This window comes from Camellia sinensis, chromosome 8 (genome assembly GCF_055761805.1).
Source record: "Camellia sinensis isolate YWXY chromosome 8, ASM5576180v1, whole genome shotgun sequence".
NCBI lineage: Eukaryota > Viridiplantae > Streptophyta > Magnoliopsida > Ericales > Theaceae > Camellia > Camellia sinensis.
The window spans coordinates 163,988,667-164,016,569 of NC_138968.1; the positions used below are offsets into that span (position 1 = coordinate 163,988,667).

Here is a 27,903-nt window from a genome sequence, read left to right on the forward strand (position 1 = left end):
TTAATTTTATAAAATAAATATCAAAAAATATTTTTAAATTTTAAAAAATTATTTTTAGCCTTCTAAAATATAAAATTATATAAAAATAATAAGTATTTTAATTTTTAGTCAAAGATAAAAGAGTCTTTTTATTTTATTTCTCAGCTCAAGATAATCGAACCCCTACCTCATTACTAATAATCCTACAAATTTGTTGGATTAATTATCTATTGGATTAATAATCATGAAACAAAATTTCAAATTAACACAAAATTATTGAGTCCACGGATTAATAATCTCAATCACCTACTCTAATTCTATCAATCAAACATGTCCTAAGAGTCTTCCCACTTTTAAAGTAGTAGTAGATAAGATATCTGTGGATCTGTTTCAGTTTTATATAATGGTTATAGATGAGTATCATAAATCAACCCATTCATTTTAGAGAGAGAGAGAGAGAGAGAGAGAGAGAGAGAGAGAGAGATGAGTAGTAGTAGGAGGAGGAGGACGAGGAAGGAGAGAGTGAGATGGATACAACACTACAACAATGGGCAGAAGATACTGTTGGTTGGTGAAGGTGACTTCTCATTTTCAGCATGTTTAGCTAGAGCTTTTCGCTCTGCTGTTAACATGGTTGCAACTTCTCTTCATTCTCAAGGTCAGTCCAATGAGAGATAAAATTTTGTTTAATATGGTTATAATTTTGGATGCTTCATATCCCTTCAATATTTTATCAAAATTTGCAATTTTTTGTGTTGGAAACAACAAATACATAAAGTGTTAGTCAATTTTTCTTTTTTAAAAATTGGATGTTTGTGGTTATCTTACATATCACTACAATATATGGCACTTTTAGCGACTAATTTTGTCCCTAATACTAGTATTTTTTGTCTCAAATTACATTTAGTGTCGAAATAAAAATCGTCACTAGAATCGTCAGGAAAACCTTGTCCCAGAAAAGTCAAATTAACCTTTTTGTGACAATTTTTTAATAATGTCACTAAAACTGAGAATCAGTGATGATTTTCCTTCCGTGCCTAAATGTTTAAATTTTCAAAACTAAATATTTCTTCGGCAATAATTTGTCCCTAAAAGATAGTTTTTAGGGACAAAATTCAATTGGTGCCTAAAAATTAGTCTCTAAATCTCTAATTCCTTGTAGTGACTGGACAAAATTTTATTAGCTCTTTTAATAATTTTTTTTGATGTGACATTTGAATTTTTTAACCAATAAGAAAAAAAAAATTTCATTTTTTGAGCTAAAAAATTAAATTTTTTAGATATTGCCAAAGAGTAATGTTAGAGACCCCAAATATTCTACCAAATGAGGTCATCTATATATGCATTTAATATTTTTTTCATACATCTTGTGTTATACTTTGATTTTTATGCAGAGTTGTTAAGGGTGAAACACTGGACAAGTCAAGCAGAATTGCAGACATTGGAGAGACTAGGATGCCTAATTTTGCATGAAGTGGATGTGTATGAGATGGGCTACCATCCCACACTAAGTCGCATGAAATTCGATGTTGTAATATTTAATTTTCCTCATGCAGGCCATTTTTATGGCTTTTGTGAAAGAGATGAAGAGCTTATTGAGTAAGGCTTCATTTGTTTCGACTTTAAATTGATTTTACACAGAAAAAATATTTGGTTTTTGATTTTTGGCATTTGATTAACACTTGAAACAAAAAAAATTATTGCCTAAAAGAGAAATTTTAATTCAATAAAATGTCATTTTTGACTTTTTAGTGAGCTAAAATATTTATTTGAAAAGGCTAAATGTGTTGAAAAGGTAGTGAGTAAGAGTCAACTTTGTAAAAATCAACTTACGAAATTTTAAAGGTAAGTTATTGTTAGAAAATGATGCAAAAATATTTTCCTTAAAAAATGTTTACTTGCTTTTTATTCAACAAAACAACAAAAAATAAATAAAATATTTTATGTCAAAGCAAATGGAGCCTAAGTGTAGTGAGTTTATTTCAACTATCTACTAATGTTATGTACCCTGGAGAATGAAATTTATTTACTTTTGAACTAAAAACACTGAAATTCATTGGAAAGCCAATTTTTAGTAATAAAAAAAATTATTTGGGCCAAAAAATATTTTTTTTACTTTCAACGGGTAAAAAATATTTTCTAAATTGAGTCTTATTTATGCTACCACATTACCACAACTGTTTCGACCTCCATCTTTTTCACCACCTTTTGCCACTTCCACCACCAGCATCACCACCACAAATACTAGCACCAACACCACCATCATTAAGAAAAGTTATAATCACTACTATATTAGTTTTAATATCATAATCACTGTTAGGAAAATATTTTGGGAGAATTTCAGCTTAGTATAAAATCTGAGAATTAAATACAAATTAGTGATAAATTTTTATCAATATTAATAATTAAAATTATAAAAAATTTCGTACATATGTGATAATTTTCTCAAATTATAACTGAGAGGTAATTTTCCCAAATATTTTTTATGAAAATAATTTTTATGTAAAAAAAATTGTTCGTCAAGACTAACAGAGTACAAATTTAGTGACAATGATGTCTGGCTTAGTTCCAAAAAAAAAAAAAGATGTCTGGCAGTTGAAGTACTCCAGCTAAAACACCCATCAATATGACTCAAAATTTTATAAATGTGGCTATCAATCAAGTTGAGTTTCTGCTTTTTTATTTTTTATAAGAATTCTGTTTATAAATAATTTTTTTTTAAAAAAAAAACATGATTTGGGTGTATTATTGAGAGACAGGATGCACAGGGAGCTTTTGACAGCTTTTTTTGAGAATGCAAGAGATTTGCTGGAGGAAGGCGGTGAAGTGCATGTCACACACAGGGATGACTATCCTTACAACACATGGCGTTTGGAAAAGCTAGCTTCAAAAACTGGCTTTAATTTGAAAGAGAAAGTGGGGTTTGAAAAGGAGAACTACCCAGGATACCATAACAAGAGAGGTGGTGATATCAACTGCAACAAGCCATTCCTTCTCAAACTCTGCTTCACTTTCAAATTCACTCTCAAGAAAAGTTATTTGCCGAAGAATAATGTCATTGACCACAACGCTCAAATGGTGAAGAAGATTGACACTGTAAGTGGTGACAGGGTGAAATCTGTCGTTAAAAGTTCTATGTCGATGAATGATGTCGTTGACGACCACGATAAAATGGTGAGGAAGATTGACATTGTAAGTGGTGACAGGGTGAAATATATTGTTAAAAGATCTTTGCCGATGAATGCTGTCGTTGACGACCACGATAAAATGGTGAGGAAGAATGACATTGTAAGTGGTGATAGGGTGAAATGTATCGTTAAAAGTTCTATGCCGATGAATGATGTCATTGACGACCATGACAAAATGGTGAGGAAGAATGACATTGTAAGTGGTGATAGGGTGAAATGTATCGTTAAAAGTTTTATGCCAATAAATGATGTCATTGACGACCATGACAAAATGGTGAGGACGATTGACACGGTAAGTGGTGACAGGGTGGAATGTATCGTTAAAAGTTCTCTGCCGATGAATGATGTCGTTGACGACCAAGATAAAATGGTGAGGAAGATTGACAACGTAAGTAGTGAAAAGGTGAAATGTATCGTTAAAAGTTCTATGCCGATAAATGATGTTGTTGACGACCACGATAAAATGGTGAGGAAGATTAGTGGTGATAAGGTGGAATGTATTGTCAAACGTTCTACGCTCGTGAATGATGTCGTTGATGACGACGATAAGATTGATACGGTAAGTGGTGACAGGGTGGGATGTATTCTTACTGCTCTCTCTTTTTTTATACCATGGTTATTAAAATTGCGATCTGGATCGTAGGATCGTACGATCCTACAATCCTATGTTGCTAAAACGATCCATATCATTGTAGGATCGATATTGTAACGGGATTGTATAGGATTGTAGGTAAGATTGTAAGTATGATCGTAAATTTTGTGATTTTTCACTTTATTTTTAATATGTATCATTCTAAATTGTATTTTTATCTTTTTTGTAATAGAAAATAGAATTTTACAATTATCAACCCGATCCTACATCTGATCCATGAGGCCCTCTTACTGATCCTACTTAAAATCCCGATTTTAATAACCTTGGTACTAGTATTCTTACTAGTCTGCAGTATTTTTATTTTTTTATTTTTTATTTTTTGTTTTTTTGGGTACATCGGATTGAACTGCTCTGCAATGTTTATATATATATATTTTTTTTTTGTTTTGGGTACATCGGATTGAACTGCTCTGCAATGTTTATATGTTTGGTCTAAATTAGTTATTGGACGTGCTCTGTGTTTTTTAAATTTAAACATACTGAAAAATGAGAAGAGCCTTGTTGTGTGCTTGCATCTTCTGAAATGGTAGTATTCAGGAAAACAAGATTTATGTTTTTGAATCAAGGATTGGTAGCCAGTCGCGGAGCCATTACATTTATCCAGAAGGGGCAACTTTTAATCATAACTTTGATATTTTTTTTTTTTTTTGAGCAATCAACAATAATAAAATAATTTTAAGTATTTAAGTTAATAATAATTTGTTTATCAATTTTATTTTAGCCCCTTGAGAGCACATGTGAACTTGAGGATACCCAACTATTTTATCAATAATGCTATGATCATATTTTTTAAAAATAACTTGGTATTTGGCTCATTTCCACGATTAATTTGAGAAATCAATTCCATCGTTCATTTTGTGGGGTCCAATTAAAACAGGAGTAAAGCTTCTTATGAACTGATTTCAAAAAATTATTTATAACTAAGAGATTTTAAACTTGATTTGTCTATTATGCATCATTGCATTGGTTTATAGGATCTCACATTATTCATGTATGTGTGTTACCAATTCAATTGTGATAGGCTTGAGTCTTTTAATTGAGTTTTAAAAAAACGAAAGTCTTTTAATTTGGCCATGGGTATGTGGGTAGTTGCGTAGAATAAATTGCTTCACATACTTTTATAGTAGGTTAACATTACATATGTTGTGATTGGTGTAAAATAATAAATTCTATACCCAAAATGTGTAATGATCACCCCCACTTAAATGTACAAATCTTATTATAGAAGAAATATCATTTTGCCTCTTAAACTTTCACGCATTTTCAATTTGACCTCCAAACTTCAATTAATATTAATTTTATACCCAAACTTTTAAAATTTTGATCAATTTGCCCTCTGCCGTCATATTCCGTCTACAATTGGATAGAATGTGCCGACGCGGCATCAAAGTTCATTTAGAATTTCATTTTACTGTCCAAACTATACCTTAAAAATCAATTTGCTTCCCAAATATAAAAAAATTAAATTTAAATATTTAATAGATAATTTTTTATCTCAATAATGAAAAAAAAATTGAAATAATATATACTTTGCAAAAAAAAATATAAAAAATATAAAAATTGATTAAATGGTTTAATATGTTTGTAAATATTTATTTTTTATTTGGAATAATACAAAATTGATTAAACTGTTTAATTTGTTAAATTCAGCATACAATTGACATTTAATGCCAAAAGTACAGGATAAACCAAAATTAAATATTATTATATTAAATAACTAACAAACCATAACTTAATTTTAAAACCATACTAAGGCCTTGTTTGGGAACAAGCTAATTTAGTAACTTTTTCACTATTTGGCTAAAATATGAGCTAAAAAAAATTAGTATGTTTGTGATGACTTTTTGACTTTTTACTAAAAGATGTGTAAAAAATAGAGAGAAAAGAGAATCTTTGACTTTTTGGTATGGATTGTTGGCTTTTTGGTTAATTTAGTAACTTTTTGACTTTTTGGTTAAAAAGAAAGGTTCCCAAACGAGGCCTAAGCACAAAACTAAAAATGAAAAAGAAGTCTAGTAAAAAGAATTTTATCTTTATAGTAGAAGAAAAATATTGTTTCGACTGAGGTACAACATTGCTTACATATATACTAAATATGTCTGGCTATGCCAAAAATTAAGAAAGAAAATTTTGAGTACATATTTTGTATACTCGGTACGTATGCAGAAATATCATACGTTAGTAAGTACCCAGTACAGGTACGACATGTTTGTCGAACTCTCCATACTTCAAAATCTCAAGATATTTCTAAATAATAAGTTATATATTTTTTATTATTTTTTGGCAAAGTATAGATTATTTAAATTTTAATTTTTTGGACAAATTACAGCAATGGTCTCTATAGTTTACCTGTGATTTCATTTTAGTCTCTATACTTCTAATTGCATCAATTTTGCCCCTACATTTTGGTTTTTGGCTCAACGTGGTCCAATAGTTAACCACCGTTAACTTTTTTGACGGAAACCCGCGCATGCCTTGCACACACGGGATGAAATCAGTCACTTTTTGGAGTGTACTGTACTTAAAAAAAAAAAAGAAAAAGTATCACCTTGCTTGGTTTCCAGTTTTCCAAAACACTTTTTAAAAAATTCTACTTTCTTATTTTCCGTGTTTTTTTGTTTTTACTGAATTTTTTTAATATTTTAAGCAATTTTTTTTTTTACTTTTTAGACACACCTAACATAAATACACCTAAAAAGTAAAAAAATTGTAAAAAAAATCTTTTAAAAATTCACTAAATACCAAAAATACAAAAAAAAAAAATACAAGAATTCAGTATATTTTTTGTATTTTTATGTATTTATTAATTTTTTAAAATATTTTTTCACAATTTTTTTACTTTTTAGATACATCTAAGTAAGGTGCATCTAAAAAAGTAAAAAAAAATGTTTAAAATTTAAAAAATATTCACTAAAAATAAAAAAACACAAAAACCAAAAAAGTCAATTTTCAAAAAATTTAATTCAAAAAACTCAAACCAAACACAATGTATACTTTTTTTTTTTTTGGTCACATTATCTCTCTATATTTTTGTACACTTATTTAAATTATCCCAAACAATCTTATTATATATATATACATATTTTTTTTTAGTGAATATTTTTAAAATTTTAAATTTATTTTTTTTATTTTTTTAGATGTATCTAAAAAGTAAAATATTTTAAAAAATTAATAAATACACAAAATATGAAAAATATACTAAATTTTTGTTTTTTTATTTATATTTTTCGTTTTTAATTATTATTTTTTAAATATTAAAAATTAATATAATATAAATAAATATCAAAAATAAAATTTTTAAAAAAATTAAAAATTATTTCCTTCCCAAAAATAAAAAAATCAGATGAAAATAATATATATTTTTATTCTTTTACCAAACTAATTTTTAAAATTTTAATATTTTTCAAAACATAATTTCTAAAACTCAACCAAATAGAGGTGTAATGAAATAATCTATCGATTTGTTAAAATATAGTTTTTATTGGAATTTTAGCTAAAACATAATTTATTGGGTCAAAATCAACTTATAAAAATTTAATATTAAAAAAACTAATTTATTCGATACGTTGTTAACTTTTTGACTCGTGCAATGTTTGGTAATTTTTTCAATTGTTAGATCAATAGCATTCATTATAAACACCTTCATAATTTTATAATTAATTTTTGAAAAAATAAAATTATACACACTAATTAATATACTAACGAATGATGTGACATAATTTTAGAAGTTTTATACAGAATTATGAACACTTTCGTAATTTTATAATTAATTTTTGAAAGAATAAAATTATACACACCAATTCATATACCAATTAATGTATTAACAAATGATGTGATATAATTTTAAAAATTTAAAAAATTTATAATTTATATAATGAGTAAGATTTATATATTTGAAGTGACAATATCATAATATATATTAATTGATTGATATATCAATTAGCGTACGTAACTTCTCCCTTAATTTTTTGGATTCCCTGAACTAAGGCTTATTATTTGAAGATATTTCCCCCAAATTAGAAGCAGCCGAGCCGAAGCTCTTAAGCTTAGCATGATTGCAGGCATGATTGAGTGGTAATTTTACATAAAAATAAAAAAAAAAATTGAAAAAATTAACCAAACATTACACCAGTCAAAAAGTTAACAATATATCAAATAACTTAGTTTTTTTAGTATTAAATTTTTATAAGTTAATTTTGACTCAATAAATTATATTTTAGCTAAAATTCCAATAAAAATTATATTTTAGCAAATAGACAGGTTACTTCATTACGCTTTTATTTGGTTGAGTTTTAGAAATTATGTTTTGAAAAATATTAAAATTTAAAAAATTAGTTTGGTAAAAAAATAAAAATATATATTATTTTCATCTGATTTTTTTATTTTTGGGAAGGAAATAATTGTTAATTTTTTAAATTTTATTTTTGATATTTATTTATATTAAATTAATTTTTAATATTTAAAAAATAATAATTAAAAACCAAAAATATTTATAAAAAAAATGAAAATTCAGTATATTTTTCATATTCTATGTACTTATTAATTTTTTAAAATATTTTTTTTTATAAATATTTTACTTTTTAGATACATCTAAGTAAGGTGTATCTAAAAATATATATATAAATTATTTAAAATTTTAAAAATATTCACTAAATATATATATATATATATATAATAAGGTTGTTTGAGATGATTTAAATAAGTGTACAAAAAAATAGAGAGATAATTTGACCCCAAAAAAAAAAAGTACTCTTTTTTTTTGTTTTTTTTAAGTACACTCCAAAAAGTGACCGGTTTTCATCCCATGCGTGCAAGGCATGCGCGGGTTTCCGTCAAAAAAGTTAACGGTGGTTAACTATTAGACCACATAGAGCCAAAAACCAAACTGTATGGGCAAAATTGATGCAATTAGAAGTATAAGGACCAAAATGAAATCACAAGTAACTATAAGGTCCATTTTTGTAATTTGCCCTAATTTTTTCATTATAGAGATAAAAAAATTATTTATTAAATATTTAAATTTAATTTGTTTATACTTAAGGGGCAAATAAGTTTTTAAAGTATAGTTTGAGGGATAAAATGAAATTCCAAATGAACTTGGTGCCATGTTAGCACATTTCGTCTAATTGTAGACAGAATGTGATGGTAGGGGTCAAATTGATCATAATTTTAAAAGTCTGGGTGTAAAATTGATATTAATCAAAGTCTGGGTCAAATTGAAAAATGCGTGAAAGTTTGGGAGACAATATGATATTTCCTATTTTTCTTTTCCATATAATTGATAATTTTGAAGTCCTCTTCATTGAAACAAAAGAACCGTCAACGCAATCACTTGATAATTAACTTGAATTTAATCCGTAAAAAATTTTCAATTCTTGTTGACATGCTCTTATTTATGAAATAAGCAAATTGTCCCACAATACATGGACCCTTTGGTCGTGTTTTGCTTTTTGGGTTAATTATATTAATTAATTTTTTTATTTGTTACATTTTAATTTCAATTGTTTATTTATTTATTTATTTTTTAACTTTAGTTATCTTTTGTCTCAGAAATTTAGGAAATAACTTTCCTTCTATTATTAATTTTAAACGGTATTGATGCTAAGGATTAAAGTATAACAAATTATATATTTTGGAGATTAAAGTTAAAAAAATAAAAATTTAAGATTAAAATATAATAAATCATATACTTTGGGAACATTAATGTAACTACCCATTTCCTTTTTTTCTCATTTGTTTTTTGAAGCACCCATTGTTTTGGTGCCGTTTGGTAATATTAACGTTTTCAGTTTTCTGTTTATATTTATAAAAATTTAAAAAACTCAAATAAAAACTTGTTTAGTAAAATTTTTGATTTATAAATCAGTGGTCTCAGTTTATAAATTTGGCCAAAAAATGAAAACATAAAAAATGTGTTTCCGTTTTGAGTTTTGAGTTTTTTTTTTTTACCACCCAACACTAGCCATCACCCGCAACCATTTTCCACCACCGTCTTCCGCCGCCGCCACCCACCACCACCACTCACCACCACTTGCCATCACCACTCACCATCCACCTGCCACCACCAGCCATCCACTCGCCACCACCATCTACCCCTCGCCGCCACCACCACCACCACTACCACCCACTTAGCATTCGCCCGCCACTACCATCCACCACCCGCTACCTACTTGCCACCACCACTCACCACCCACCTGCCACCACCATTCACCACCTGCCACCACCATCACCCACCACCACCAACCACCTGCCACCCACCCGCCACCACTACCCACCACCACCACCACCACCACCACCCACCACCCACCTGTCACCCACCTGCCACCACCACCACCACCCACTCGCTACCACCCACCACCCGCCACCTACCCGCCACCACCCACCACCCGCCACCGCCACCACCACCACCCACTCGCTACCACTTGCCATCGTCACCTACCCACTCACCACTACCCGCCACTACCCACCACCACCCGCTATCCGCCACCCACCTGCCACCACCACCCGCCACCACCACCCACCACTCGCCACCATCACCCACGCACCCACCACCACCACCAGCTACCCACCGTCACCACTTTCCACCGCTATCTTCTGCCGCCACTTGCCATCACTTGCTATTTCTCACTCTTTTTTATATTTTTAAATTTTTTTAAACATTTTGTCAATTACCAAACGCGTTTGTAGTTTATGTTTTTCTAAAAATAAATAAAAAATAAACAAAAACCAGTTTGTAAAATTTGTGTAAATATAAACTGAAAACGTAAACGTTACCAAACGTACCGTTTATGTTTTGAGTGTAAATAAATTTAAAAAATTCGAAGACATATTTGGGGTATTTCCTAAAAGACGAATTATTTTTATTTTTGTTTTTGACCCAAAACGGTTTTATGAAACAGTAATTCAAACAAGTTTTATAACACTCGGATTTGAGAGCTAGACTTGATTTGTAAGGAAACTTTCGCATAATGCACATACACAAACACGACTATTTTTCTATTTCTTATCGAGAATAGTAGTAACATGCGGCAAAGAATAACTTGCATTGAAGTAATGCATCAAATCACATACCCCATTCACCAACTCAACTCTCTTTACATATCATCACCTTATCTAAAGGGTTATTGATTGTTACTTGGGTACAGTTTTGGAAGAGAAAAGACTAGTTTCAAGATGTGGCTTCCAAAGAAGCCCCTTTGGGCTCCATCTTTGTCCTACTCAATCTCTGTTTCAGTACTCTTACTTGTCACCCCTTTGCTTGTCTTCTCACTAGATGGTTGTACACTTTGTCCTCAGAGATCTTGGTTTTCATTCCACTCTCCTTGGCCTTGGAGAGTTGGTTTTTTTGGTTCTTATTCTTTGCCTGTGAATGAAGAACTAGACAGGCCTCCTAATTTGGAAGGTTCTTTAGTATTGAATAGTTCATTATCACACACACTGCTGGCTGAAGAAACAGCTCTTCAATCTCTAGTAAGTAATTCAATATATGTATGTTATCATCCTGGTTTAAAATATCAGCCCACCATATTTATCGGGTTTTTTTTGACTTTTCAATATATTGAGGGAAATGAAAATTGCATACGTAATAGTTGGTTATGATACATATATGTTCAAACTATTCACAATTAATTGCAATGAAGTTAAAAAAAAAAAAAAAAAAAAAAGCTATTAATGATTTGAAAATTTACTCAATATTCTCGACATAGCTACTTTTATTATGGATTCAAATGAATTTATCACTGCATTATCTGATTTCTAATATGCTCTGATATATTAGTAAGAATAAAAGTCACACGCATATCAACTAATTCTCGATATGTATCCATTCATAACTAATTTTTGGCCCAATTGACAATCAATAAGGTCAAAATATAATTTTTTTTTTCTTTTGATAATTTAAAAAATTCACATTAGCATCACATGAATCCCAATCCGTATTTCATCACAATGTTGCATGCCAATTGCCTACTACTACTGATTTATACATCATTCTTTCTTGCTGATAATAGAAAGAAGAAGAGGGGATATTTGCAAAAGTAGACTCAAACTCAAGCATCATGCATAGTATAGGTTCATCTCTTTAATTATTATTTTTTAGTCTGTGGGTAGAGGAAGAGGGGATCAAGGGTCAACCTTGGGTTAATGAATCGACTCTACTAGTTTTACTATTGCAATATCGCTCTAGCGTTCATCTCTTCATTCGCATTATTATTTTCGTGTTTTGTCTGTATCTATCAATTTTTTTGTTTTATTATATAAAACGCACAACTCATTAGTGAACGCTTATGTCACGCATAATGACTCGTGTTATTCTTATATATATGGTGTAGGATGAGAGATGCAAAGCTAAAGAGGGTTGAAGCAAGTCTTGCTGGCGCCAGAGCTTTGATCAGAAATGCTATGATTAATCAGAACCGTTCATCGCCTCTTCAAGATTCAGATTATGTTCCAAATGGGGACATCTATAGAAATGCTTATGCTTTCCACAGGTAATGATTTGGTTTAGTGTAGACCCTTTGATCTTCTCTGAGATTTGGTTAATTTTTGTCTATAATTAGTTGGATAAGTTTGAAAGTTTGTTTCGATTCTAATCCTAACTGATAAATTATATCTTACCATTTTTAATTTTAAAACCCAATATTTAGAAACTATAAATTTAGCATTAAAGTTTCTAATGTTTAAATTACAATTTTATCGAACATCTTACATGTCCTTCGCATATTAAAGTTCTATACTCGGGCGACTATATATTTTTAAAGCTGAAAGAGGATCACAAATAATCCACCTGTGTTATGTGGTTGCAAAGTTGTGAAAAACAAAATAGGATTGCATCATTGGGGGAATTTATGTTCTACTATTATGCATTATGAGGAACCATGGTGTGGGCTATATTTTCTTTCGTTTATGGACTGGGCTAACTGGACCTGAACGCAGAAAGTCAAAATAAATGAGTCTTTTTAATTTATGTCCTGTTTTTAAAAAATAAAAATGCTAGAAGTCTTAAAAATTTTACCAAAAGTTTTACTAAATATCTCACATAATTGTGGAACCCACATGTGAGACATTTGATAGAATATTTGGAGTCTCTAACATTATTCTTTAAAAAATGTAAGCATGGACCTTTTTAATTTCTTCACGAGTTGAGTTTGGTTCGTAATGGCCCAGTCGGACACAGGCTCATGTTCAGTATAAAAAATATCAGGCCTCTAGGCTTTCAATGACTACTGGTATAGCCATTATCAAAATTGGGACAAAAATATTATCAAATTTTAATTTCTAACAATTTTAGGAACACAAAAAATATATATATATATATATATATGCGGATAAAACTTAGGAAGAATTTCCAGTAAGTGGTAATTAGAGAAATTTATTAAATATTTATGAAAAAAATTATAATTAGTAATATTTATAAATTTTATCACTTATTTGTAATTAATTTTTAAGTTTTACACTAATATAAAAATTTTCTTAAAATTTATTAAAGCGCCCTACTTATTGTGGGTCGATTTTGGGTTAATGAAGGAGTTACAAGTCAATGGAAAGGATGTTCAAGATATATGTGTATGAAGAGGGAGAGCCACCAATATTCCACAATGGACCTTGCAAGGACATATACTCCATGGAAGGACTCTTCCTAAGCTTCATGGAGTCCAACACTCACTTTCGAACCCGCAATCCCGATCTAGCTCATGTTTATTTTCTCCCCTTCAGTGTGGTGATGATCATCGAAACCTTATTCGATCCAATTATCGGGGACAAGGCTGTTCTGAAACGCACTGTTGGTGGTTATGTTCGTCTCGTTTCTAGCAAGTACCCATATTGGAACAGAAGCCTTGGAGCTGATCATTTCATGCTTTCTTGCCATGATTGGGTATGTATGTATTATTCACTTCAATGTTGTTACATTCTTTCTTGTTATATGATGTCGTTAAATGGGCGTATTTGGTTAGCAAGAAAGTGTTTGAGAAAGTCGATTTTTGTTTTGTTTGTTTAATATGATTGTGGTGGAAGTTAAAATAAAAAAAAAAAAAAAAAATTAACGGTTTATTTTTTGAAAACAAAATAACCACCAAATGTTTGGGTGTTTCAAAACAAAATATACCCAAAAAAAAAAAAAATGGAGTTCCATAAAAAGTGAATTTTTTTTTTTAAAAAAGGAAAAAAAAAAAAAAAGCTCTACTTTTCAGAAAGAATTGAAAGCAAAAGCACAACGAAAAATGTGCTAGATTTCCCCAAAAATGGTAAATTCACTTTTAATTTTTTGCGATATATATATTTTCTTATTTTTCCTTCTTTTGAGATTTTTTTTTTTTTTTTTTTTGGGGGGTATAAAAAGAGAAATGGAATTTGGGCACCATATCCAAAATCGTTTTCAACCATTGGATTTGGATAAAAGAAAATTTAAGATATTAATTGGAAAAATTGAATAAAAAAATAAAGTAATTGTCATAATATTTATCATCAAAATTTAACTCTGCTTACCGCACAATATAACTAATTATTTACCATTGTAACCTTATTATTAAAACCAACTGTACATAGCACACCATTTGATCATGCCTGTTAAAAAATTTTTCTTAGATATGCAATAAAATCATACTTGGATTTTTATTTTCATTATTTATATTTTGCTTAATTTTCAACCACTTTCACTTTCGATCTTATTTTCCATTCAAACATTTGCCATGTTACAGGGGCCGCAAGCAACACGGTATGTTCCACAATTATACTTCACCTCAATCCGGGTACTCTGCAATGCAAACACCTCCGAGCACTTCAATCCAAAGAAAGATGCATCATTTCCAGAAATCAACCTCAAAACAGGTGAAATCGAGGGACTCACAGGGGGATTGCCTCCCTCCAACCGCACAGTCCTAGCCTTCTTCCCAGGTGGTGCACACGGTCACATTAGATCTACATTCCTCAAACACTGGAAAGAAAAAGATGAACAATTACTCGTCTACGAAACTCTCCCTGAGGGAAATGTAGAACAGAATCTATAACTGAGGCAAACAGAGGAGGAAAGAAATAATTTTATTGATGTGATGATCATAAATACTTCACCTGACACAAGCCTTTTATAGGCAAAACCATCAACAGAAACTTACTAAAAAATAGGAACAGAAAGATAACATGTGCAGCAACATGCTGCAACAACCTCCCTAAGACTAGGACAATTCCTAACTTATTAAAAAAACTGAACAGAGGCATATCTAAAACAAAACAAACTTGACTTGTTCAACACATCCTCACAGTCACATGCTGATGTTGATAACTCTAACACTCTTCCTCAACATCAGCTTCCAAACTCTTTATCATGCCGAGCTGATGACAAAAGCTTTCAAATTTGCTGCCACTTAGACCTTTTGTGAATAAGTCTGCGACTTGGTCTTCTGATTTAATTTGCCTCATCTCAATCTCTTCTTCCAGAACCTTTTCCCTGATAAAATGATAATGCACTTCCACATGTTTTGTTCTTGCATGAAAGACTGGATTCTCCGCCAAACGAACTGCCGACTGGTTGTCACAGTACAATGGAATGGCATAGTCCACTAGTTGATGTAGATCATTCATTAGCCGTATTAGCCAAGTACTCTCTTGAGCTGCCATTGCTGTTGCTCGGTACTCTGCCTCCGTTGTTGACAGAGATACAGTCGGTTGTCTCTTGCTACACCATGAAATTGCTCCTGATCCAAGCATAAACACATACCCGGTAGTTGATCTACGGGTGTCGTCATCTCCTGCATAATCAGCATCACAGTAGCCAACTAGCTTGCAATCTTCACCTTTCTTGTACAACAGACCACAATCCATTGTATCCTTCACATATCTCAAAATTCGTCGAACTGCATCCAAATGAGGCTTTTTTGGATTTTGCATGTATCGACTCATCACACCAACTGCATAAGAGATATCGGGTCTAGTTAAAGTTAAGTAAAGCAAACTACCCACCAATTGCCGATACATTGTTGCATCATTCAAGTCTTTGCCATCGTGTGCACACATCTTAGCATTCTGTTCCATCGGTGTTGAGATCGGTTTACATTCGAGCATCCCAAACTTTTTCAACAAATCTTTGGCATATTTCTGTTGACAGAGAAATATCCCTTCTTGTGTACGATCCACCTCTAGCCCAAGAAAGTGCTTAAGTTGTCCAAGTTCTTTCATCTGGAAATGAACTGACAAGTTCTCCTTCGTTCGGCAAATTTGCTCAACATCATCTCTAGTGATGATTAGATCATCTACATATACAAGTACAATAGCTAACTTTCCTCCATTAGCTTTAACAAACAAGCTGGAATCTGCAAGTGTTACTGAATACTCACTTTGAGTTAGAAATTCAGCAATCTTACCATACCATGCCCTGGGTGCTTGTTTCAATCCGTAGAGTGCCTTCCGCAACTTACACACATATTCAGGATGACCTTGACTCTGAAAGCCCATCGGTTGATTCATATAGATCTCCCGATCCAACTCTCCATGTAAGAATGCATTCTTCATCCATCTGCCACAAGTTCCAATCTTTGTTAGCTGCAAGTGCAAGTAAGACTCGTACAGTTGTAAGCTTTGCAACTGGACTAAACGTTTCATCGTAGTCTAGTCCATATTGTTGAGAGAATCCTCGAGCTACCAAACGAGCCTTGTGCCTTTCAATTGATCCATCTGTGCGACGCTTTATCTTATAAACCCATTTGCATGAAATAGGTTCTACATCTCTTGGCTTTGGCATGAGCTCCCAAGTTTGATTTTGTTTTAATGCTGTAATTTCCTCTTCCATAGCTTTATTCCAGTCTGGATTCTGAAATGCTTCTTCAAATGTCTCTGGTTCTTTTGCATTTGCATCTTCTACTATGGCAGCATTGGCATATTTGGGATTTGGCTTCTTGGTTCTTGCTGATCTTCTGAGTGGAATTGGTGCTTCAGCTTCACTAGGCTCACCTTCTTCGCTTGGTTGTCCATGCACACCAGTTTGCCAAGGACTTTGAGTTTCAACATCTTCGATATCACCATCAGCTGCATTTTTAGTTTCACCTAAGCTTAATTGGATTTGAGTAGATTGCAACTCATCCTTAAAAACATCTGAATCTGGTAATATCTCTTTTTCTGAGGACCACCATGAAGATGATTCATCAAACACCACATTTCGGGATGTGTAACACTTTCCAGTTGTAGGATCGCAGCATCTCCACCCTTTTCGTTGACTATCGTATCCTACAAAAATACATCTGACAGCCTTCTTGTCCATCTTGCTGCGTAAATGACTAGGTACAAAGACATAGCAAACACAACCAAAGACTCGAAAATAGCTAACTGTAGGCTTTATATTCCACAATTTTTCAAAAGGTGATGAAAAACTTAACCTTTGTTGAGGAAGCCTATTGATTACGAACGTAGCAGTCTTCATTGCTTCTGCCCAAAACCGTCCTGGAACATTCTTTGCATGAAGCATACTTCGACAGATTTTTGCTAGTTGCCTGTTCTTTCTTTCTGCTACGCCGTTTTGCTGTGGAGTGTTGGCACATGTGAACTGATGGCGTACTCGGCATTCCCGGAGAAAGTAAAGAAACTCATCTGAGGTGTACTCTCCCCCATTGTCAGTACGCAGGCAACAGATTCTTTTATCAACCTCTGCTTCTGTCATTTCCTTGAATTCTTTAAACTTTGAGAAAGTTTCAGATTTTTCTTTCATAAAATACACCCACATGTACCTGGAAAAATCATCAATAAAGGTCACCATGTACTTCAACCCACTGAGCGAGGCTTGCTTAACAGGTCCAAACACATCAGAATGAATTAGCTCTAACGGCCCCTTTGCTTTCCATTTTGACTCTTCATATGGCAACTGATGCGCTTTGCCGTACTGACATCCTGCGCAAATTGTATCTTTTCTTACTTCAAGTTGTGGAAGTCCCTTCAGCATTAACTTTTTCATCATCACAGTTAGTTTGGAGTAACTAACGTGACTTAATCGCATATGCCATAGATCTGCTGTCTCATTCTTTCTGGTCATGTTTACATATGCAGTTTCTGCAGACATCACATAGACTGACTCTAGTTTTCGTCCTTTTATCACCGGCTCTTCCATAATCTCAAGGTCACGATAAACTTTCACATCTTGAGGACCAAACAGAACAAGATGACCTGAAGATGTTAATTGTGCTACCGAGAGAAGATTCTTCTTCATACCTGGAACGTGATAGACATTTTGAAGCGACACATCATTAGTATTATATTGGGGAGAGATTACTGTATTACCAATATGAGCTATCGGTAGCTTTGAGTTGTTCGCTGTGACCACCACATGTCTTCCCCTGTACTCCGACAAATCCTGCAGCTTTTCTTTATCACCCGTCATATGATTTGAGCAGCCTGAGTCAATGATCCAATCTTTCTCATAATCAATCTGTTCAGACGTTGTTGTTGTAAAAGCTGATTCTTCTATTGCAGCAAAAGATGCCTGAGCGTCCCACTCATCTTCGCTTTTGGAAGTAGCAGCATTACTTTCTACAAGCCCTTTTTTCGACCAACAATCTTTTGCCATGTGACCCTTCTTCCCGCAATTATAACACTTCCCTTCAAATTTTTTCTTGGTGTCAGGATTCTTCGAATCTCCCTCAACACGGGTGCTCCTTTCACCTTGATTACTTTTTGCCTTGTCCTCATTCTTTTTAGTTCTGCTGACGGTGCACTGCTTGGAATTCCACCTGCCTTTATAAGCATAAAGCGCTTCCTCTTTACCCTTAAGTGAAACCCCTTCCATTTGTTTAGCCAAAGCTTCCTGACCAGCAAGCAAATTCTCAAACTCAACAAGTGATGGTTGTTTTTGCCATCCCTGTACTGCAGCAACAAAGCCTCTGAATTCTAGTCTCAAACCATGAATGATTATTCTCTTCACCCTGGTTTCACCAATTTGAGCTTCTGGATCCAACTCAGAAATTTCCCGACATAACAACTTCACCTTGTGAAAGTACTGAGCGATCGTCAAGTCACGCTGTGCTACTGACAGCAACTCACTCTCTAGAAGTTGGAGCCTTGTGTCATTCTTCTTTGAGAACAACTCGGCAAACGTACTCCAAGCTTCGTGAGGAATTTTGGCATCTCGAACGTGCTCTAGCACATCTTCTTCGACCGTCGTTTTCAAAGCAAACATCGCTTTGCCCGCCTTGATCTTCCATTTCCGCAGTGTACCATTCGCATCCTCAGCCTCCGGTTGATTCATTTCGCTTCCGTTCACAACCTCCCACAAGTCTTGGCCTTGCATGTACGACATCATGCATGTTGACCAAGTATTGTAATTCTGGTTGTTGAGCTTTTTGATTCCGCCAATGACTTGAAGATCACCCATCTTACTCTCTCTTTTCCTCACGTGTTTTACTCTCACACACTCTCAACACTCCCTCTTCAACCTGGCTCTGATACCAAATGTAGAACAGAATCTATAACTGAGGCAAACAGAGGAGGAAAGAAATAATTTTATTGATGTGATGATCATAAATACTTCACCTGACACAAGCCTTTTATAGGCAAAACCATCAACAGAAACTTACTAAAAAATAGGAACAGAAAGATAACATGTGCAGCAACATGCTGCAACAACCTCCCTAAGACTAGGACAATTCCTAACTTATTAAAAAAACTGAACAGAGGCATATCTAAAACAAAACAAACTTGACTTGTTCAACACATCCTCACAGTCACATGCTGATGTTGATAACTCTAACAGGAATGTCTTACCCTGACATGATGAAAAAGAGCAGGTACTGTTGGATCATAATTAAAATTTTAAACATAAAGTTTGTATCAAAATTTTATTTGTATTTCGTTACGCTTTGTTAACATTTTTTTTTTTGTGAAAAGTTGAATTAAATGTTTTTAGTATGTAAATCCTCCAACAGGTACTGCATTTGCCCGAGCGGGTGGGAAGTGGCGAGTCCAAGAATCGTGGAGGCGATTTACGCAGAGTGTGTACCGGTTTTGATCTCACAGCACTATGTCCTGCCCTTCAGTGATGTCCTGGATTGGAACTCATTCTCGGTCGAGGTTTCAGTCAGTGACATACCCAACCTGAAGAAAATTCTTTTGGGAATACCTGAGGACCGCTATCTGAGACTGCGGGAGGGAGTTAAGCAAGTGCAGAGGCATTTTCTAGTGAACGATCCTCCGAAGAGATATGATGTGTTCCACATGATAATTCACTCGATCTGGCTAAGGAGATTGAATGTTCTTGTTTATAGTTGATTGATCAAACATTCAATTGTCAAGAATACAAAATAGTTTTTTGTAACATCAAGATTAGGATTTATCATTTCAAATTAGTTAAAACTTTTCAGAAAAAAATGTTGTAGTACGAATGCAACATTGCTATGTAAGAACAACCATTTAAAGAGAGCCGGGCTTTCTATTTCTTATTTCTTGATTGTTTTTTGACAACATTATTCAACTTCTTTTAACACCTAAACTTGATCGGGCGGAGGAACAGATGTAGGGTTCTAATCTCACAGAGCAAATGTTCATGTAACCAAAAAATTTCCATACAAAGGGCTACAATAAAACAAATTTTAAATTTTTTTTAAGAGGAGGCGCATTATTGTTTTTGATTTTTTTAATTAATAGTATTATAGTAAGGGATTTTTGAAACTTTGGAGAGAGATGTTTGCTTTCAGCTCCCATTTCCCCTTAGATCCACTCCTAGGAGATGCTCTGGTAATTTTTTCTTGGTTGGCCAAGCATGAGATCATCTGTCTCACTTTTTGTAATTTTGATGATATGATAATATTAATAGAGAATGAGACAAAATTAAAACATATTATCAATCAATCAATAAGCTTGGAATAAATAGGAGTTTTCTATTGTCGATGTCACGATTCACCATCTCATGAATGACTTTCAAAATTTTGTTAAGGTACATTAACACATTTCTACAATCATTATTATACTATTGAAATCTTATATTGTATTGTACATATCCTTTGTGTCCTCAAGCTACTAATCTCTTTTTTTTTTGAAAAAATGCAAGTTCAAATCCCAGTATGAATGAAAAACAGAACGCTGAATGGAAGGTAGGTAGGCTATAAAGAAAGATCAGATTTGTCTTACGTCTCGTTTGAGAACAGACTATTTTAGTAATTTTTTTATTTTTTACGAAAAGATATACATAAAAGTAAAGAAAGAGATATGACAATTTATAGTGACTTTTTGACTTTTTGATTAAAATATATAGTTGACAAATGAGACCTTTGTATTAATTAAAAATAAGTTTGTGCACGAATAAAAAAGAGTTTAAAAATAAATTAAAAAATTAGGGACCAGTTATGAAGGACATCCATGACATGAAGAGACATTTTTCAATAGACAAAGGTAGAAATTTCTAATGCAAATCGTTCACGTTACGGACACGCTATCATCCTCTAAACTGCAATTTTGGGCTAGTTCATGTTTTTCATCATATATGGGTCTCTAAATTTTTATTGAGTTAATTACTTAAAAGTCTTATTTATAAATATTATGGTAATTCAAATCCTATCTAAGATGTTTTGAACCAATAAGTCCTATTTAGTAAAACTAAAAATATTATCAGTTTTTTCCAATTTTTAAAACTAAGAATATTACCAATTTTGCATAATAATGTTCTAAATAATTGTTTCACTAACTAATTGTAAGAGGGGTTAATTTGAGCCCACTGATTAATTGGGCCCCATCGAAGCTCAATCGAAAAGTCCAAAAATTGGTGAACTTTGAGAAATTATTGCTAAATAGGCCAAGTGAATTCTATTGAACAGACCCATAAGAAAGCCAACAAATTGGGCCGAGGAAGACCCATCAAGCATATATCTCTAAAGAGAGTCCAACAAGCCCATCCAAGGAGGCTCAGATCATACAGGCATCCGAGGAGGTTAATCGTCGTTTTTAGAATAGATGAAACCCTCGGAGGAGATCCATTCTTCGAGGTATTGGCTTTGAAAGGGTTTGCAACCACGAACCTAGAGACCTATTTGAGCTCGGACTCGAAAGGGTTCAAATCTACGAACCAAGAGATCCGAAGTGCTTGGCTTCGAACGGATTCGAACATAATCTAGAAGCTGCTCCATTAATGAGTCCCAGAACGCTTATGGGCTTGGAGCTTTCTGGGATCTACGCACTAGAACCATGGGCGTGTTGGAGTTTGAACAAAGGACTTGATCCCGAGGACGGTGAGTGGAGATAAGTTCACTCTTCGGTTAAACTAGTCTATACCCGGGTCGAAGTGGCACGATTTAGAGGGTCCCCGAGAGTCGGCAATATTTGCGACAGGGCGTTCTCTTGAACTACCCTAACCCTTCTACAGCAAGGCGTCCTCTGAGACTACCCTTGACCCTTTGGGATGATTGGGGATCATTGGTTAGGTGTGGCTAAGAAGAAGGGTTCATCGAGAGGTTGATCTCTTCTTCAGGATTTCCCTCATCCTCGAAAAGGTCACATTCTCGGACAAGGTAGTTAGATGAAATATTCTCTATGTGCCTTGCACATGGACTCCATTTTACATCATGAGGTGCTTATAAATAGCACCCACCTATAACTTTACAATGGATAGATTTTGGAGAGACAACTCTTGGGAGATAACTAATTTCCCTTCTCCATTATCTATCTTGAGAGTGAAAGTGGGGGATCCATGAGAGAGCCTTGCTATTATTCTCCCTAACTACTTTGCCTTGTTCTTCACCCAATCTCTTATCTCCATCATCTCTTTGCTATGTGTTCCTAGTTGTGACTGTTGAAGAATCTAAGTCTCTCACCATTTCTAGAGAATTTAGGTTTTTCGGTGATCTTCGAATTTTTTGACGGGCCTTCAAATTTTTTGACAACATTCTTGAACCCTCTTATACATTTTGGCAACTCGACTGGGGAGGTGGATTGATTAATGGTCTTAAAGAGATCCATAACTCATACAACTTTGGTGAAAATGGTAGGAGAAGAAGAAGTTCACTAACAAGGATCCTCCAATGGTGGTACCTTGGCTCAAGATCAACCACTCTTGCTCGAAACCATTCAAGGACTTCAAAATATCCAACGAGAGATTCTTACTATTTAGAATCTCACTCACACTATGTTGGTGATGAGTTCTAATTTTGCACCAACGCCAAATGGAAATCAAACTGCAGGTGGATTTATCTTCGCCGGAATACAAAATCAAACCCAAGGAGAAGTAGGTCATGGTCAGCCTGTGGCTCATGGCAACACAACAACAACAACATATGCTCAGACCACAGTAGGCGACAATAGCTTGCCTACGACCAGGCTCCATGGTGCGCCAAGCTATGATCCAATGGTGACTAGAGGAGATTCCGGCGTAATGAATGGTGCTCCAACGAATATTGGTGTCCAAACAAATTCATAGGGCATGATTGCACAAAAGGGAGCTTTGCCCGTACCCAATATCGTTCAAACAATAGTAAACGCTACCTATGTATCGAATGGGCCTCCTTTGGCGCCAACAACAAATTTGCAAGCCCAACCCGATATAGCTGCGACATGCAATGGACTTTATGGAACCCAATTTGATGTTCCATCACCAAATGGCTTGTCCATAGGTGCCGATGGCCAGTATCGTCACGTGTCTTCACCAACGGTGAATTCAACACCAGAATGGCCAAGCCACTCCTGGCTCAGTCTTTGGGTCTACAAGCCAAGTTCTGGGAATACCACCATTAAGTTCTCTCACTCAACAATTTCTCACCCTTGTAGATGTGCAAGCCACGTTCAAGCTAGAACGGAGCAAAAGAACTTTACCCTCTTTGCTTGATCCGAATGTCAAGCCACCAAACCTATTAAGATGTTGAGTTATCCATACTTGGAGGGGTACATGGTGCCAAGGTTCATCAAATTCAATGGCAAACAAGGAAATGCTCGAGAACATGTTGTTCGGTTCATCGAGACTTTAGGGATTCATGGTTTAAATCATGTCCTCTGACTGAGAGAATTCTCCAAGTCCCTCACTGACCGAGCATATAGTTAGTACACAAACCTGGCCCCAAACTCTATCCGATGTTGGAAGGAGATAGTTAAATAATTCCACACCAAATTCTTTCAAGTGGCTAAGAAAGTGGCCACACTTACCCTGTGTAAAGAAAAACAGCAAGAGGGTGAAAACATTCTCAAATATGTGAAGAGGTTCCAAGACAAAGCTGTGGACTGTCACGAGGCTGTAGAGGAAAGCTACTTGGTCCAAATCTGTGTTAAAGGGGCATTGAATAGGTACAAGATGCATCTTGTTAACCATAACCTATCCACCTTCTCGGCACTAATTGAAGCATCTCGGAACATCAACATACCTCAGTCTCAGGAGACCGGGTTCTAGACTAGTTATAAAACCAGTTTCAAGTCATCCCGAGGACCTTCTGTCATTGCGGCTTTCGTGTCTTCTACCCAAAAGTCGTAGGGGAAGGGATTCAGAGGGCAGAAGAGAAAGAGCTACGAGGAGGACACTCCTTTTCCATGTAGTATTGAGGAGGTAAACGCTCTATTTGAAGAATGAGTGGCTGTAGACATCCCATTTTTAACCACCCCTAAAACTTGGGCGCCTCAAGTTGATCACTCGATGATAAAAGATACGATATACAAACGTTCGATTTGTTCAGCAAGAAGAGCTTCTAAATCCCAACCTTACACCCCAATTTGGGCCAAAAATATTTTGACCAAAACTATTTCAGATCTTAAAACCCTCTCTTTCAAAATATTTTTGAAAATATTTCTACGACGTTCTGAGGCTCGTATTTTGTTTAAAATATTACACTTTTCGGTAAACTGAGTAAGAACAAAGTAGAAATAAATGGAAGAGAAGTGAACTCTTTGAAAAATATTTAAAAACATCTTATTTAGAGCTTTGGATTTGAAGAAAATTGGAGGAGATGGAAGAATATTAGTTGGGAAAGAAGTTGGGCATCACACCGTTAAGCGAGAATTGAGTAGGCTTCACTAAATCAGGCCTATCTCTTTGTACACTTTGACTTTAGTTGTGAGGCCACCACCATTGGAAAGTGGACTTCTGGGGCTTCAATTTAGACTCAAGAATCTCTTAAAGCCGAGTCCAGATGAGAGAGATATGGTTGTTTGAAGTTAGGCATCAATTCGGTTAAGTTAGAAATGAATAACCTTCACTAAAATAGTAATATCTCTTTAAACACTTAGAATTTAGATGTCAAGCTGCCACCATTGGAAAGTAGACTTCTAGGGCTTCAATTTAAACTCAAGAATGACCTAAAACCAAGTCCGGATGAAGGAGATATGCTCGTTTGAAGTTAGGTCTAGAGGCAGATTTTCTGTGGCCGGCAGGCCACCATTTGTGGCGGGCAATTCACACTTCTGGCCTGCCGGCCACTGGTGAAAAACACAGATATTTTTGGCCAGCTATCCCCCAAAAGCTCCACCTGTTCCAGGCATGATATTTTTGACCTGAGGGGCTGTTTTTCTATATATACTAGGCCTTTCCTCATGGTTTAAGGTTGAAAAAAAATCCAAAAGTTTCAATTCTTGAAATTCTCTCTCTATCTCTATCTTGAAACACACACACCTTACCCAAACACTTCCTAAACCAATTTTAGAGCTCTCCTTGCTGAGATTATTGAGTTTAAATTTCAGCCATTGAGAGTGAGAACTTGTTAGTTTGTGAACAAAAGTGTTATTCCTCTTCGAGAGGTATAACTACTAGCTCCTTTGCACTACTTATTTTCTATCTTTTCTTGTTGATTTTGAACTATTTTTCAACTGTTTTTATGGGCTGAAGCTTATGGTTTGAGGCTGTTAAAGGTAGAGGGGTTAATCACCCTTCTTTGAACCTTGTTCTCTAAGCCTTTACACTTGTGTTTCCCATCTCTTCCCTAACTTTTTTTGAGCTTTTAAACATTGATTTTCAGAGTCATTTTAATGGCTAAAAACATGTTTTGAAGTCCAAAATTGAAGGAGTTAGCCTCTCCTCCTTGTATCTTGCTTACTAGTTTAACATGATCCATGTTTTAGCTTATTGTTCTAGCTTTTGTTAGCTTAATTCCAGAATGTTTTAGGACGATTTTTAGACTGTTTTAGGACTGCTTTTATGAGTTAGTTTCATTCATGCTTTGTATAGTATGCTTATAGTGTAATAGTCCTCATAGGATTGATAGTTTAGGCCTTAGCCACCATCTTATTTGAGTTGATAGCATTTATTTATGGCTTTTCATATTTGTTTTCATCTCTAATCATCTCTGCAACCTCCCTCTTTTCTTGGCTTTTTTTTTTGTTTGAAAGTTGTTTCAAACTATTTGTTTGTTTAAGCATGAGATTGAGATGTCATGCTTAATGGTTTAATCCATTTGGAGATTTATTACCAACGATGTGATGTCTCTTTCATGTTCAAAGCAACACTTGGTTTGAGCCATCTTTTCATTAGAAGACTTAAACTCACTTTTGGACTTAAATAATTAAAGAATTGAGAGGTAACTAAAATGAAGTAATAAAATTAGTAGCTAAAATGATGCAAGATAATAACTTGGTTAGGGTTCAATCGGACGTTAATTGAACTCTTGAGTCTTGAATCATTTCATACTTGTTAGTGATGAAAACGGTTCAAGATTCTTCGTCAACTACTTCCCTTGATCTTTCATGATAAGGAGGTGGTTTTGAGAGTCTTATTTTGTTGCATTTATTAAACTTGCACTTTTTAATTCATAGGCCATCATGCAATAAAATTTCATAGATTGATGGTTAGTGAATCAAGTTTTACTACTCTTTTGAGCTGTTCAAATGATAAGAAGGGGTAAATTATGCAAACAAACCATTGAGAATACACTGTCTCTGCTCTGTTTGCTCTTTGTTGCAGCAGGAAAGTCCAATCATCAGTGGCCGGCAAGCCACCTTCAGTGGACGGCAAGCCCTCTGCCAGCCACCAGTGCAAAATCCAGCAGTGTACTTTTGAAGCAGAACAGAGTTGGTCTGGAGGTAGAAATCAGTGCAAGTGTTCTACTGTGCAACAAAGGTATTTGGCAGCAGAAATGGTTGCTTTTTCGGGTGAAAAGTCCATACATGCATGAGCATTCCTCGTTTCCCAAGGCAGAGTAATTATAATAGCTAGGTTAGCCCTTTTTTTAGGTTGTATTCATGTGACTAATTAGTTTAATTAGTTAGTTAATTTGTTGTAATAATTAGTTAGCTAAAATAGTTAATTAATTCGGTTTGTAATAATTAGTTAAGTAATTTAGCTAAATTATTCATTTGTTGTTGCAATAGCTAGCTAGAATGGTTAGCTTCATTTGGGTTTGTGATAGTTAATTAATTAACTTAGCTCTAATTAGTTAGCTAGTTTTTTCATTCGGACCCTCTTATGTGGGGGTACAATGTTATAATAACGTGTATGTCTTCCAACCCCACATCTTTCTCCCTTTTATTTACTAACTTATGATGGTTAGTTTAGGGCACCATGTTATCTCATGTTTGCATCCACTTGTATTGCATGAACCAATGCTCGATTCATCATTTTAACTTGCACTGTTAGTTTAACATTTTTTTGAATACGTGTTTAGACCGCATGCCTTCAAATTGATTCACATGCCATATTAGTAGCCGAGCCTAGTAATTGCATATCGCATGAGTTGCATTAGTCATATTGCCTAGTTAGGATCATGCATTTTTCTAACTTAATTTCTTTTGGCTTGGAGTGCTAGGTGAGCCTTTACTCGTTTTAGCATATCGCATGTGTGTGATTGTTGACCATAGCTAGCATGCTTGCCATGAGGCTGAATGCTTAATTGCTATAACTGCTTGAATGTCTGTGGATGAAGGCTAGTTGCTTGAATTGAAATAATTTGAATAATGTTCATATGCGATCACTTTTTCAAGTGGTACATAGTGAAACCAATTTTCAAAACAAACATGAATCAAGTGTTCAAATTCTTGCAAGTTAGTCTATACTTTTGTGTGTGCATTACATAGTAATGCTAGCCTAAATAAATCAGAACAAGAGCATATAATGTAGATAGGATTTATATCATGATTAGTAGAGGCCGATCTTTGATCGGGCTAGCGGGGGTGCTCAATTCATGACATTTCCCTTTCGTACCTAAGTTCCCAAGC

The 27,903-nt window shown here is 34.2% G+C and overlaps 2 protein-coding genes across 2 annotated transcripts; both read left to right on the forward strand.

Moving 5' to 3' along the window:
* The first annotated feature begins 316 nt into the window (after positions 1–316).
* LOC114288803 (uncharacterized) lies at positions 317–4,015 on the forward strand. Its single transcript, XM_082884032.1, has 3 exons — positions 317–637; positions 1,374–1,578; positions 2,739–4,015. The coding sequence occupies exons 1-3, from the start codon at positions 463–465 to the stop codon at positions 3,808–3,810; spliced, it is 1,452 nt and encodes a 483-aa protein (XP_082740158.1). The 5' UTR covers positions 317–462; the 3' UTR covers positions 3,811–4,015.
* An 8,135-nt stretch (positions 4,016–12,150) lies between these two features.
* Positions 12,151–20,248, forward strand: LOC114299316 (putative glycosyltransferase At3g07620). Its single transcript, XM_082884033.1, has 5 exons — positions 12,151–12,308; positions 13,345–13,693; positions 14,517–14,800; positions 19,545–19,580; positions 19,719–20,248. Exons 1-5 carry the CDS (start codon positions 12,151–12,153, stop codon positions 20,059–20,061), a joined length of 1,170 nt encoding a protein of 389 aa, XP_082740159.1. The 3' UTR covers positions 20,062–20,248.
* Positions 20,249–27,903: the final 7,655 nt, after the last annotated feature.